This window comes from Mus caroli, chromosome 18 (genome assembly GCF_900094665.2).
Source record: "Mus caroli chromosome 18, CAROLI_EIJ_v1.1, whole genome shotgun sequence".
Taxonomy (NCBI): domain Eukaryota; kingdom Metazoa; phylum Chordata; class Mammalia; order Rodentia; family Muridae; genus Mus; species Mus caroli.
Genome location: NC_034587.1, coordinates 64,093,106 through 64,105,615, shown reverse-complemented (window position 1 = coordinate 64,105,615; position 12,510 = coordinate 64,093,106). Strand labels below are relative to the sequence as shown.

General features: G+C 49.3%; 1 protein-coding gene across 1 annotated transcript in view; it reads right to left on the bottom strand.

Moving 5' to 3' along the window:
- Tubb6 (tubulin beta 6 class V) overlaps window positions 1-9,586 on the bottom strand; it is a 12,189-nt gene extending 2,603 nt beyond the window's left edge. The window contains exons 1-3 of the mRNA XM_021150156.1: window positions 9,495-9,586; window positions 8,876-8,984; window positions 7,230-7,340 (exon numbers count right to left, since the gene is read on the bottom strand). Of these exons, the coding sequence (XP_021005815.1) occupies window positions 7,230-7,340; window positions 8,876-8,984; window positions 9,495-9,551 (277 nt within the window). The 5' untranslated portion in view covers window positions 9,552-9,586. The remainder of the gene's footprint in view (window positions 1-7,229; window positions 7,341-8,875; window positions 8,985-9,494) is intronic.
- Window positions 9,587-12,510: the final 2,924 nt, after the last annotated feature.

The following is a 12,510-nucleotide window of genomic DNA, read 5'->3' as shown; positions in this document are numbered from 1 at the left end:
TATATATATATATATATATATATATATATATATATATATATGTAACTATTCTAACACCCCAAAAGTCGGGCTTCAAGGAGTTTTAGATAAAGGATGTTCAACATGTACTATGTACAAACACTTATTTTCTTCTCAAGACAGTAATTTGTTTCAAGACAGGATCCTCTCTATTGTAGCCCTAACTGTCCTGGAACTCTTTGTTAGACCCAGGCTAGCTTCAAACTCACAAAGACCCGCCTTTGCCACCAGGAAAGTCAAGACAGAAGGTGCAAGCCACTGTGCCCAGCTCCAAAACAGTAATGAAGGTCAATGTGAACAGGGCATCTCCCTCGCCGCCCAAGGTTACTTTCTCACATTTTCCTAGGAACTGTTGATTTTGCACCTGTAACTGAAGACCAGCACAGAGGTGGTTCCTGCCCTCTAATTATATCCAGTCCAGTCATGGAAAGGAGCCTAACACACCTCCAAGAGTTCTGAGTCTTATCAAAAGAGTCAGAATGGCTAGCAAAGCCCATCGAGTGGCCAGGGTGTTGTAGAGCGGCTGCTTCAGCCAGCAGGCCTTCTTAACCTTCCTTTACAGAAGAGACTTTGATTGGGAAGGGCTGGTGCCGACATTTGAAACATTCTCTTTCAGTTTCTTTAATCACAAAACTTACATTTATTACTAGAGAAAACATTTCTCCCCAACCTGTAGAAATGCAGACCTATGTGTAATACAAGATATGTATGTAAGTTCATGACGGGATATACTTAATAAGGGTTCGAGGGAGACCCGGGGGAAATGTATTTAGACTCTGCTTTTCTGAGTGCTGTAATGACAATGTGCATCACATGACACTGCTACAAAAACGTTTTTAAAATTGCAAATGACAACATGGTTATAAGGCCTTAGAAATATCTGTATACTTTTCCCAATTAGTTCATATTCATGAGGGCTACATTAAATATTACTTACCCAAATTGGATTAAGGTTTGATGATCATTATACTAGAACAATCATGTCTATATGTACACAGGATGATTTATGCTTTATGTCATTTAATTTTATCTGCAGATGGGGTGGAAGCACATGCCTTTAAATTCCAACACTCAGGGAGCAGATTTCTGAGTTCGAGGCCAGCCTTGTCTACATAGTGAGTTCCAGGACAGCCAGGGCCACACAGAAACCATGTCTTATCTTGAAAGCAAAAAACCAAAACAAAACAAAACAAAAAAACCCCAAAACCCTGCATCATTGCATGCCAAAAATCAAAGGTAATCTTCCAGTAAGATATATTTGCAGGCTAGAGAGATGGCTCAGTGGTTAAGAGTATTAACTGCTCTCGCAGTGGATCTTGGATTGTTTCCTGGTACCCACATGACAGCTCACAACTGTTTAACTCCAGTTCGAGGTTATCTAACGCCCTCTTGTGGTCTCTTCAGGTGCTGCATGCATGTGTACATACATACCTATGTCACTCATACACATGTTAAAAAAAATAACATCTTAAAAAAAATCTTCAAACTCAATAGGCACATTTTATGAGATAATCAAGAGAACATGTAAATATGTCTTTAAGTGAATTACTTTAAATATCAATAGGGCTGGAGAGATGGCTCAGCAGTTAAGAGCACTGGCTGCTCTGTCCTGAGTTCAATTCCCAGCGACCACATGGTGGCTCGCAACCACCTGTAATGGGATCTGATGCCCTCTTCTGGTGTGTCTGAAGACAGCTACAGTGTACTCGCATACATAAAATAAATCTTGAAAATAAATAAATATCATCAGTAACAAGGAGAGTCACTGAATAAGATGCACAGTGGAAAGGCCCTATGACTGCCACAGAAGATGTCTGCCATATGTTAATGGACGTCTCAAGAGGCTTCAGGAGTGTGTATAGCATAATTTCATTTCCAGAACACCACATCACTTGTGTGTACAAACATGTAAGAGTGAGTGTATGTGGAAACCCCATATAAGTTATCTGCCCCAAGCACCTACACTAGTTATCTACCTAAGGCTACAACCTCATGGCCACCGTGGGACAGAGGAGGTCCCTGTTGTTACACTACACACTCATGCATGTTTGGACAGGGCACGGGAAGACACTTTGACTTCACTCAGTGATGAAAACATTAATCACATTTCAGTATTCAAAGGTGGATTTCGAGCTGGCAGCCCGGCATGACCACAGTGGCGTCCCTCTTACCAGCCTCAGGAGGGTGCTCAGACTCTTGCTCCTGCCATCGGCGACCCTCTGTGTACAGCACGGTACCAAGACCATTGACAGAACAGCTGTGTGGCTGCATGGAGCTCCGGGCAGACACCTGCTCCGTGATGATAGCACACTCTGATAGGCACTGGCCCCTCTACCCTCTGAGGTAGCCATTTTCTTGCTTTGCTTTTCTCTGGCTTAACCTTGTCTGAGATGGACTGCTCTCCCATCCTGTCTAGCTGTGCTACCCAGGGAAGCCTGGCTGTTTTCTCTGAGCAGACTCTAAGATGATGTCTTGGGTGTCTATGGCTGCGATAAAACACCATGAACAACAGCAACTCGGAGGGGAGGGTTTATGACACGTTATGGTTTATAGTCCATCATGGAAAGAAGCCACGGCTGGAACTCAAGGCAGGATCTGGTGCAGAGACCATGGGGGGGTGTGGCTTACTAGCTTGCTCAGCATGCTTTCTTATAGAACCCAAGACCACCTGCTCAGGGATTGTGGCCAGACCCTCCCACATCAATCATTAATCAAGAAAATGCCCTACTGGCTGGGTGGTGGTGCATGCCCCTAAGGTAGGTTTCTGTGAGTATAAGGTCAACCTGGTCTACAGAGTGAGTTCTAGAACAGTTCTCTCAAATACACAGAGAAGCCCTGTCTCAAACATAGTAACAACCACCAGAAAAAGAGGAGGAAGGGGAGGAAAAAAGTAAAGAAAGAAAGGGAGGGAGGGAGGGAGGGGGAGATTAAGAAAGAGGGAAGGAAGAAGAAAGGAAAGAAGGAAGGAAGGACAGACTGAAGGAAATGCCCTCAGACTAGCTTGCCCACAGGCCAGGCTGATGTGGGTATTTCCTCAACTTACAATTCCCTCATCCCAAAAGCCTCTAGCTTTTGTCAAGTTGATAAAACACTAGCCAGCACAGATTGTCATTGTCCTCCTTAAGCACCCACAAACTCACGTCTACCCCTTCCCACACAACTCAGCAGGCAGCAGCCAGGTTAGGCCCCAGGCCAGGCAATGAGAGGAACAAACCCCATTGACCACGTAGTGGGAACTCAGTGTAGAACCATCGCTGCTTTACAGAAGGACCGCACACACCGTCAGAGCCTAGGAACCATTCATTAAAAGCGAGGAACACGTAGAAGGGCAGCTGAAGGCAAGACAGAACCTTAAATCAAGCTTGCTCAAGCTTTAACTGTTCCAGTGACACTTAACCCCCTCCGGTTTATGCCAGCGACTCAGATCTGTCCCTATCCGTAGCACGGACTAGCCCCAAAGTATTCTCTACTCTTGACACACAAAAAAAGGAAGCTGGTGACTTTTTAAAAATATTTTGCCCTTGTCTCCTAGCAACAGATCATCCCTGCTTAAATATCAGGAGGTCATAAGTTGAACATCTACACAGTGCATTCGGCCGTTAATCAGTGTCTCCAGCTTGTTAAACACAGGCTGCAAACCTGATGCTTGGCAGGCACACTGCAGCTGCCTAGGCTTTCCTCACAGTCCTCCTTCTGGTTCTCCTCCAACTCAAACTGAGGGAAGAATTAAGTCGGCCAGCTCTCCGTGCTCCCCAGCTCCTCCTCGGCCAGCCCTGCATCTGAAGGAAAACTATAAACCCGCCAAGGGGCTTTAAGGAAATAGCCTGTCTGGCACTTAGCTGCCTTCCCACAGTCTCCTTGGCAGGGGTGGTATGCACCCAACAATTAAGAATGAGAGTGTGATCATGTCATTGGGAACTCTCACTTTTTGAAATTATATATTACTAATGCAATTGCTTTTTTTTTTTTGTCTGAATCAGGGTCTCTCTATGTAGCCCTGGCTGTCCTGGAACTCACTAGGTAGACTAGGCTGGCCTTGAACTCAGAGATTCACCTGCCTCTGCCTCCCAAGTACTGGGACAAAAGGCGTGTGCCATTTCAAACTATATCTAGAACTGAGATGGCACCAGCTTACTGATTCAGTCTTTTGGGGCTGAGGAAGGGACCTCCCTCACAATCTTCCTTTGGCTGAGCCTTGCCTGACAATGCTCTGTTTTAATCTACCAAAGCCCGCTAAAGGCTGTGAACCAGCTATGATGAACCATCCATGAGTCAGTTGTAATTTAAACAGTTCCGAAGGAGGATGTGAGGTCAGAATCCCAGAACCCATAAACTCTGCTCACTGGCCAGTCAGTATAGCCAACACAAGGGAATGTAAGTAATAGGCAATTCTCACAAGTGAGGATTTTCTTTTTATAAAGACGAGGTTTTATTCTGTAGCCCAGGGTCCCCTCAAATCACACTATATAGACCAGGCTCTCCTTGAATCCAGTGACCACCCTGCTTCAGCCTTCTGGGTGCTAAAGGTACAGTTATGACCACCACACCCAGCTTATCTTAAATAAATCACAATTCTCAATTAAAAATAATGCCCAACTTGCTAAATTACAATTAAAGAAATTTTATGTCAGGCCTTTAATCGTAGCTCTCGAGAGGCAAAGGCAGGCAGAACTCTGAATTTGAAATCATCTTGATCTACACAGAAAGTTCCAGGCAAGCCAGGGCTACATAGTGAGACCCTGCTTCAAATAAATAAATTCTTTTTTTTTTTTTTTTTTTTAAGTTTTTCAAGATAGGGTTTCTCTGTGTAGCCTTGGCTGCTAGAGTTCACTCTGTAGACCAGGCTGGCCTCAAACTCATAGAGATTCACCTGCCTCTGCCTCCCAAGTGCTAGGATTAAAGGCGTGCGCCACCTTTAATTACACCATCCCATATAATTAGTTCTTAACAGGGAGTGGGTGGGGGCTGCAGAGATGGCTCAGTGGTTGAGAACATCTGCTGTTGCTCTGCCAGAGGACACAGCTTCAGTTCCCTGTACCATGGTTCGCACAAAAGCCTAGAAGCTCCAGTTCCAGACGATTTAACACCTTCTGACTTTTGTGGGTACACACACACATACACACACACACATACACACACACATACACACACACACACACACACATACACACAGACACACAGACACACACAAAGAGAAAATAAAAAAGAAAAGCCTAAGTATGGTAGTATATTAAAGTTCCAGGTCAGCCTGAGTTACACAGTGAGGCCCTAGCTAAATAAATATTATAAATATATAAAGGGGTGTGTGTGGAGAGATGGCTCAGCAGTTACGAGAACACTGGCTGCTCTTCCAGAGGACCGGAGTTCAATTCCCAGCAATGACATGGTGGCTCATAACCATCTGTAATGGAATCCGATGCCCTCTTCTGGTGTGCCTGAGATCAGAGCACTCATATACATGAAATATTTTCCTAAATGTATATTTGTGTACTGCATTTGAAAAAAATGTTTAAAAGGGAAAGAGAATGCAAAAAGGTACAAGAAAGTTTGGGAACAGCTTTAAATGGGAAATGCCATTTTCTTCTCTGTGTGTGTGTGTGTGTGTGTGTGTGTGCGTGTGTGTGTGTGTGCCTGGGTACAAGCCAGAGGTTGATAAGGTCTCTCACTCAGTGCTTCCTAGCCCCGGCTCCCTGCCTGTGAGCTTCTGCATCCTCTCATCTGTAAGAAAGATGCTGGGACAGACCTGTGCTGCCACACCTAGCTCTATGTGGGTTCAGGGACTTGATCCTGGTCCTGATCAGACTTCTGAGGCAAGCGCTTTCTGCACAGCCATTACCTCACCTCAGATGCTCACAGCACAGGCCCAGAAAAGTCCCTGCCAAGCCTCACAGGGGCTATACTAACCAAAAGCTGTTCAGTACTGATCCGTATAAAGCGTGTCCCCTTCCCTGCTGTGACAGCAGTGGCAGCCAAGGCGGGTCTTCTTCTGTCTTTGTTGTTTTTAAGACAGGGTCTTACCTAGCGCTAGGTTGGCCTCAAGCTTCCTATGTAGCCGGAAAGGGCCTTGAACTCTTGATCCTCCAGCCTCCACCTCTGAGTGCTGGGATTACAGGAATCACTACACGACGTTTTTCTTTCTTCGGAACAGAACCAGGCAGGGAAGCTTTGTAGGAGGCAAGACTGCAGTTCCCACGGGGAGCATTGCTGTGACCCTCTGCACACCTAACCATTTGATTCTGTCTCACTAAGGACTAGAGAGTCCCCGTGCAGGCTAAACAGCAAGGCCACAGTTGTGTGGCGAGGGCATGGGCCAGAACGCTGGTGGCTGTGACCCCTATCTGCTTGGGCTCACTATCACAATATATTAATATAATAATTATAATAAATATCATAATTCTCCTCCTCCTCCTCTTTTAAAAAGAGTCTCACTATTTCTGGCTGACCTGAATCTCACTATGTAGCCCAGGCTGACCTCAAACTCACAAAGATCCACCTGCCTCTGCCTCCCCAGTGCTGGAGGTACAGAAGTGTTGTGTGTAGCCAGGCGGTGGTGGCACATGCTTTTAATCCCAGCTCTTGGGAGGCAGAGGCAGGCAGATTTCTGAGTTCGAGGCCAGCCTGGTCTACAGAGTGAGTTCCAGGACAGCCAGGGCTATACAGAGAAACCCTGTCTCAAAAACAAACAAACAAACAAACAAAAACAAAACAAAACACCAGAAGGGTTGTGTGTATGACACGGCACAGAGTATTTTTTTGTTTTGTTTTGTTTTAAATACACTGACATTTGGAATTTTGCCTTGATAGTTTAAGTCATTTTGATCTATAAACCTTCTCGCATTATGTTTAGTAAAACTACTTAGCCTCATAGGAAACACTGGTGTTTTCCTAATTTCCTCTCAGGATTGCTATCTGCCTGGGAACTTCTGAAGAAGGGCCCGGGATGAAGAGATTTCAAAACATTCAATCTCTGTAGCGCACCCTAGGCCAGGAATCACCCTTAAGATCAGCCCACTCCCCTGGGATATCCTCTGCCTCTCATATGCCTGGCTCAGCATCCCTAACCTGAAAATTCCAAAAGGCTCCAAAATCTGAAATCATTTAAATACCTCCAAAGTGTCACAAGTGGACAATCCCAACCCAACCCCTGGTACCAGGACAAATACATAAAAATGAAACAAACCCAAGCAAGCAAGCAAGCAGGTGGAACCTACCGAAGATGAAGTTATCAGGCCTGAAGAGTTGCCCAAAAGGCCCAGACCTCACACTGTCCATGGTGCCGGGCTCCAAGTCCACCAGGGCAGCCCTGGGTACGTACTTCTTAGCTGGAAAGGAAAAAGCCCACCAGAGTCACTTCCAGGTTTCTGGGAAAATCCACTCAGCAAGTCCCACCAGGTCAGAGCTGCCTGGCAGGGGTAACCAGTGTCTTTGCAGAGAGGGCTTTGTGAGTTTCTCTATCACAGGTTCTAGGTGGGAATGGTGGGAAATCAACACTCCTGCCTGCTTCGTGGCCACTGTATTTCCCAGTTCACCTCCAACACTCCTGTTAGACAGCTGCACTTCTCTAGCTGCAGAGAGATAAACAAGATCTGTGGCAGCAGTCTGGCCTTCCATCTGCTTCTTGGCACCTGCCCTATGGACATTCACATGCATACATACATGCATGTATACATACATACATACATACATGTACCAAAGCTGTCTGAGCAGCTCCTCCCAGGCACCAGCCCAGGGGTTCTGTGTCCCTTTTCTTCAGACTCAAATGAGCTCTTCGGTCATTTGAGTAGACTGTGCCTTTGTAGCACAGCATGACAGGACACCAGGGCAAGCTGTAGCCCCCATCCTGTGAGGATGGGCTTTGCAGGAACTGGAGGGCCACCACATCCTGCTTGGCTCTGCCCAGGACCAAGTTGAGGAAAGGGTCAACAAATGTCACCCGGTGAATAAGAGGAAGTGCAGTGAACACTGGCATTTCTCTTAAGAGCTGCCTAGAATTTCCATGTGTTTCAGGTCTGGTTATATAAGCAATATCCCATGATTCATATCTACCGCCCTTGCCAGTTCTGGGTGAACAGGTGGGAAGTAACTCTAAAAGTCTGGTGACTCCAGAGAGCGTCTTGGAAGCGCTTTCAATGTCATTCCATGGGAGAGTCTGCCCATGCCATTTCTGGGTGTTCTTTCTGTGCCCCAGGATTTCGTTGGTTTGTGAGGTGTGTGTCACACTTTTATAATAAAACCTGCCTGTAAACTAGCCTTCAGAGGACAGAGGTGCTATTATTCCCAAACTGGGATTATCCAGAGTCTAGAATTTTGCTAATCTCCCCATTAATTTCTCAGAGCTGTCTACAGTTTTGGCACCCGATGAATATAATTTTAGGTGAAGGACCAGAAAAATCACTTTAACGAGTGCTCAAACTTTTAGCTAAGCGTCCTTAATAAAAGATGCCTTTGAATTCCATTCCATTCGACTGTTCTGCTCCATTCTTTCAAAGCTTAAGAAAAGGATGGCCTGGGAATGAGGAGGTTATTTCACAACCTCAACGGATGGCTTGGTTCAAGCCTCCGGGATAGGCCGGATCCCACAGTTTGAACAGACCTAGGGCGGGCTTCCCGCTCCAGGGGGAGTGAGGGAGTGGCCGGGCATCCAGCTCCATCCCGCCCTAACTTTTTCCTGAGCAAACTCTCCCGACCCCAAGACCGCATCCCGCGAGCCTCCCCCCTCCGGGTCCAGCCCGGGGTCCCTGCAGGGTACGGTCGGGTCCTGTCAGAGCATGCCCGAAAGGCAGCCGGGAAAGGCCAGGTGCTGGCGCCGGAGGCCGGGGATGGGGGGTGGGGGACAGCCCGAAGCCGCGCGACTCACAGGATGACTCATTGTAGTAGACGCTGATCCTCTCCAGCTGCAGCGCTGAGTCGCCCACGTAGCCTCCGGCCTGGTCGATACCGTGCTCATCACTGATCACTTCCCAAAACTTGCGAGGGAACGGCGAAGGGACAGAGAGTCAGACCGGGAGTCTGAGAAGTCCCTGCCACCCGCACCGGGGCCTGTGACCCGCTCCCCCGAACCCTCAGACTCGGGCGCAAACCCTGGGTCGGAACCCTGAGTCAGCCCCCTGAGACCCATGGCTCCCTCTCCCCGCCAGGTCGCTTCAGGATCCTGGGGTTCAGTCCCCGGGGCCAGTTCTCGAGGACGCGCCCTTCGGGACCGGTGGCCCACTCTCTGAGTCGGGCCCCAGGGCGCACCCTCTGGAACCCACAGCTGGGACCGGTGGTCTACTTCGAGCCGGATCCCGAGGGTCAGCTGGCCCACTCTCTGGACCGGATCACTGAGTCTGCCCGCGGGGACTCAGGGCGGGCTCTCCGGGACTTGCTCTCCCAGGAGTGAGCAGGGTCAGCCCGGCTCGGAGAAGCAAGGTTGGGTCCTCCGAGGCCGGCGCCGCTAACCGCCCACCCGCGGGAGCGCAACGCGCGCCCGGACCCACCTTGGTACCGATCTGGTTCCCGCACTGGCCCGCCTGGATGTGCACAATCTCCCTCATGGCGGGCGCGTCTGCGCTCGGGCGCTGGCTCTCCCGACTGCGGCGTGACTGCGGCCGGCCGCGCGCTCCCGGGACTTGACCCCCGCTCGGCCCCTCCGCCCTCGCCTTCCCCTCCAATGGCAGCCGGCTGTCCCGCTTGCAGTCCCCGCCCCTCCCAAAGGCTAGCGGGCGGATCCCAAGCCCGGCTCCTGGTCCTGACAGCTGGAACCCTGGGCGTCGGGCAGAAAGGAGCAGGGTGGACTGGAGGGGACTCCCGAGGAGGAGGGGAGGGAAGCCCTAGACTCTCACTGCACCACCGTGCTGCTAGTACCCAGGGTATTGGTCATCTGTCGCCGGGTGAGTTACAACGCTCCCACGAGAGCTGGGAGAGCCACCCATAACCCTGCGGGTGGAAGGAGACCTTTGGGACCCGACGTGGAGTCTTTCAGTTGTCTCACTACCCTAGGCACGCGTATTTAGCTTTCACCTCTCTGCCTGCCCCTCCAGCCCCATCCATAAAGTGACTTCACCGCTGCGTTTGACTAACAACAACCTCATCCACGCAACCTCCCAACAATGTTGGAAAGCGCTTGCTCTCTCGGGCAGGGCTCGCTCGCTCCCACCCCCCTCAACTTTTGAAAAAAAGCAAAACAAAACTGAGCGCTGTCATGAGGGAGGGGCACAAGTACACAGGCGCAGTGCTGCTGGAGAGAGAACCAGGAGGAAAGTCAACACAAACAGCCCGTCAGCGGAGTCTCAGCGGAGGCCAGGGGCTACTCCAGATGCTGGAGTGCCTGACAACTATGATGCCCAAGGCCCCAAGTTTTTTGTATGATGGCTCCCAGTCAGGTCTTGACCTCAGCAACTTTGCCACTGCTGGGCATTCCATCCTGGGAGGCTGTCCCCCGCCTCTGCAGCAGGCAGCCTCTTCTTGTTCGCAGATACTCTCACTTAACCCATAAGGACTGGACACCAGTAGGGGTGGTAGGCATGTCCTGACACCAGGGAACCTAGAATGCTCTGGAAGCCCATGGGAGGCTCATCCGGCAAGGATCTCACCCAATGACAGTGGGAAACACTAGCAGATGAAAATCAGAGTATCCTTAGGGACCCCGAGAGGAACCAGCCCTGGGTGATGCCTGAAACAAACCATTCGCTTTTCCTTTCTAGTGTTAATACTTCGGGCTTCACTTTCCTCTTTTGTAAAAATGAAAGGCTTATCCTGGGGGCACCTGACTGGCTCTCAGATGCTGGGATTCTTTGCCACCTGTAGCCCATGCATCCGTCAAAGATTCCCAGGTGTTCTCAAACGCTCCCTCTCAGGGATCTCGGGAAACCACCTGTGTCCTCCTGACCCCAAGCCAGGCAGAAATGCCACACACAAAACGAGGAAGCAGCAAGATCTGTAATTTGTAGCAGTGGTTTCTTTTTAGATCGTGAAAACTGAGAACACCCTAGTGTGGAAATGGGGAAGTACTCGGTTGGGTTGGTAGAGTGTTTGCCTAGACGCACACAGGAAGCCCTGCATCAAATCTCCAGTACTTCAGATAACTGGGTGTGGTGGCACACACTTGGGTTCCCAGTGCTCAGAGGTTAGGATTGATCTAGGCTAGAAATACATTTGAGGCAAACTTGGGCTGTGTGAGACCCTGTCAACAAGAGTGAGAGAGAGAGAGAGAGAGAGAGAGAGAGAGAGAGAGAGAGAGAGAGAGACTGAGTAAGGCACTTTGAAACCTTACAGCNGAGAGAGAGAGAGAGAGAGAGAGAGAGAGAGAGAGAGAGAGAGAGAGACTGAGTAAGGCACTTTCTTAATTAGCTATTGATGGGAGAGGGCCCAGCCCATTGTGTGTGTGGATGTTGGAGGTGCCATCCCTGGGCTGGTGGTCCTAGGTTCTATGAGAAAGCGGGCTGAGCAAGCCATATGGAACAAGCCTGTAAGCAGCACGGGTCAGTGGCCTCTACATTAGTTTCTGCCTCCAGGTTACTGCCCAGTTTGAGTTCCTGCCTTGGCTTTTCTCAATGGGTTGTGATTCAGGATACCCAAGCCAAACAAACCCCTTCCTCACCAAGTTGCTTTTGGTCCGGGTGTTTCATCACAGCAACAGTAACCCTGAGACAATGTATTTACTTGTCCTTGAAAGGGGGCAAAAGACATTCAAAAACATTTTTCTTCTAGAGCTTTTCAAATGTTTCCAAATTTGGGTATTGTTTGGCCCACGGGATCTCCCCCTCCCCCTCCCCTCCCCATCACCCCAGCACTGTTTTCCTGCCTTCTTATGGTCTCCGGACCTCCCAGAGCAGAGCTCTCCAGTAATATTCCTGGAGAGGCTGAGAAGAGGCCACAACCTTACCCAGGTGCCCCAGAACCACAAGCCTGAACCTATCCAGCTCCGCATAAAGGGCATTCAGCTGTCTCAGCAACCTCCTCTTGCCCTGGCTCGATGTAATTAGCGACTCCCAGTAAATGCTACCCTTTCCTTCTGCTCAGAGCGGAGTCTAGGGTAGGAGGAGGTTGCGGAGGAGCTGTGCAGTTCTGGGGAGGAGGGGGGGATGTCTGCTCTTCATCTTCAGTTCTTGAGCAGTTTAAAGGACACCACCCACTTTTACTACAAGGTGGTCCTGGGGCTATGATCTTAGCCTGTGGTTTCCTGTTGGGCTAGAAAGTGGGTGCTGGGGTGACTCCAGGAACTCTACTGCAGGGACCAGGATTAATAAGGAATAGCGTGACTTAATGAAGTTTCTGGAGTTTTCCCCCTCCCCCAAGCCTGTCCCCCACACTGTGGTAGGAGAGGGTAAGAAAATAATGAGACCTATTGCCGGATATTTTGGTCCAGAATTCATGGGATTATCGTAATACTAGTAGGTGTTCTAGCAGATGAGAAAAACGGGGCCAGCTCAGACCACATCACCTTCCTAACAACTCTACCCTAGGTCTGAGGCTTGCCCAGGATAGTGTAGGAACATAACTTAAGCGGAGTGT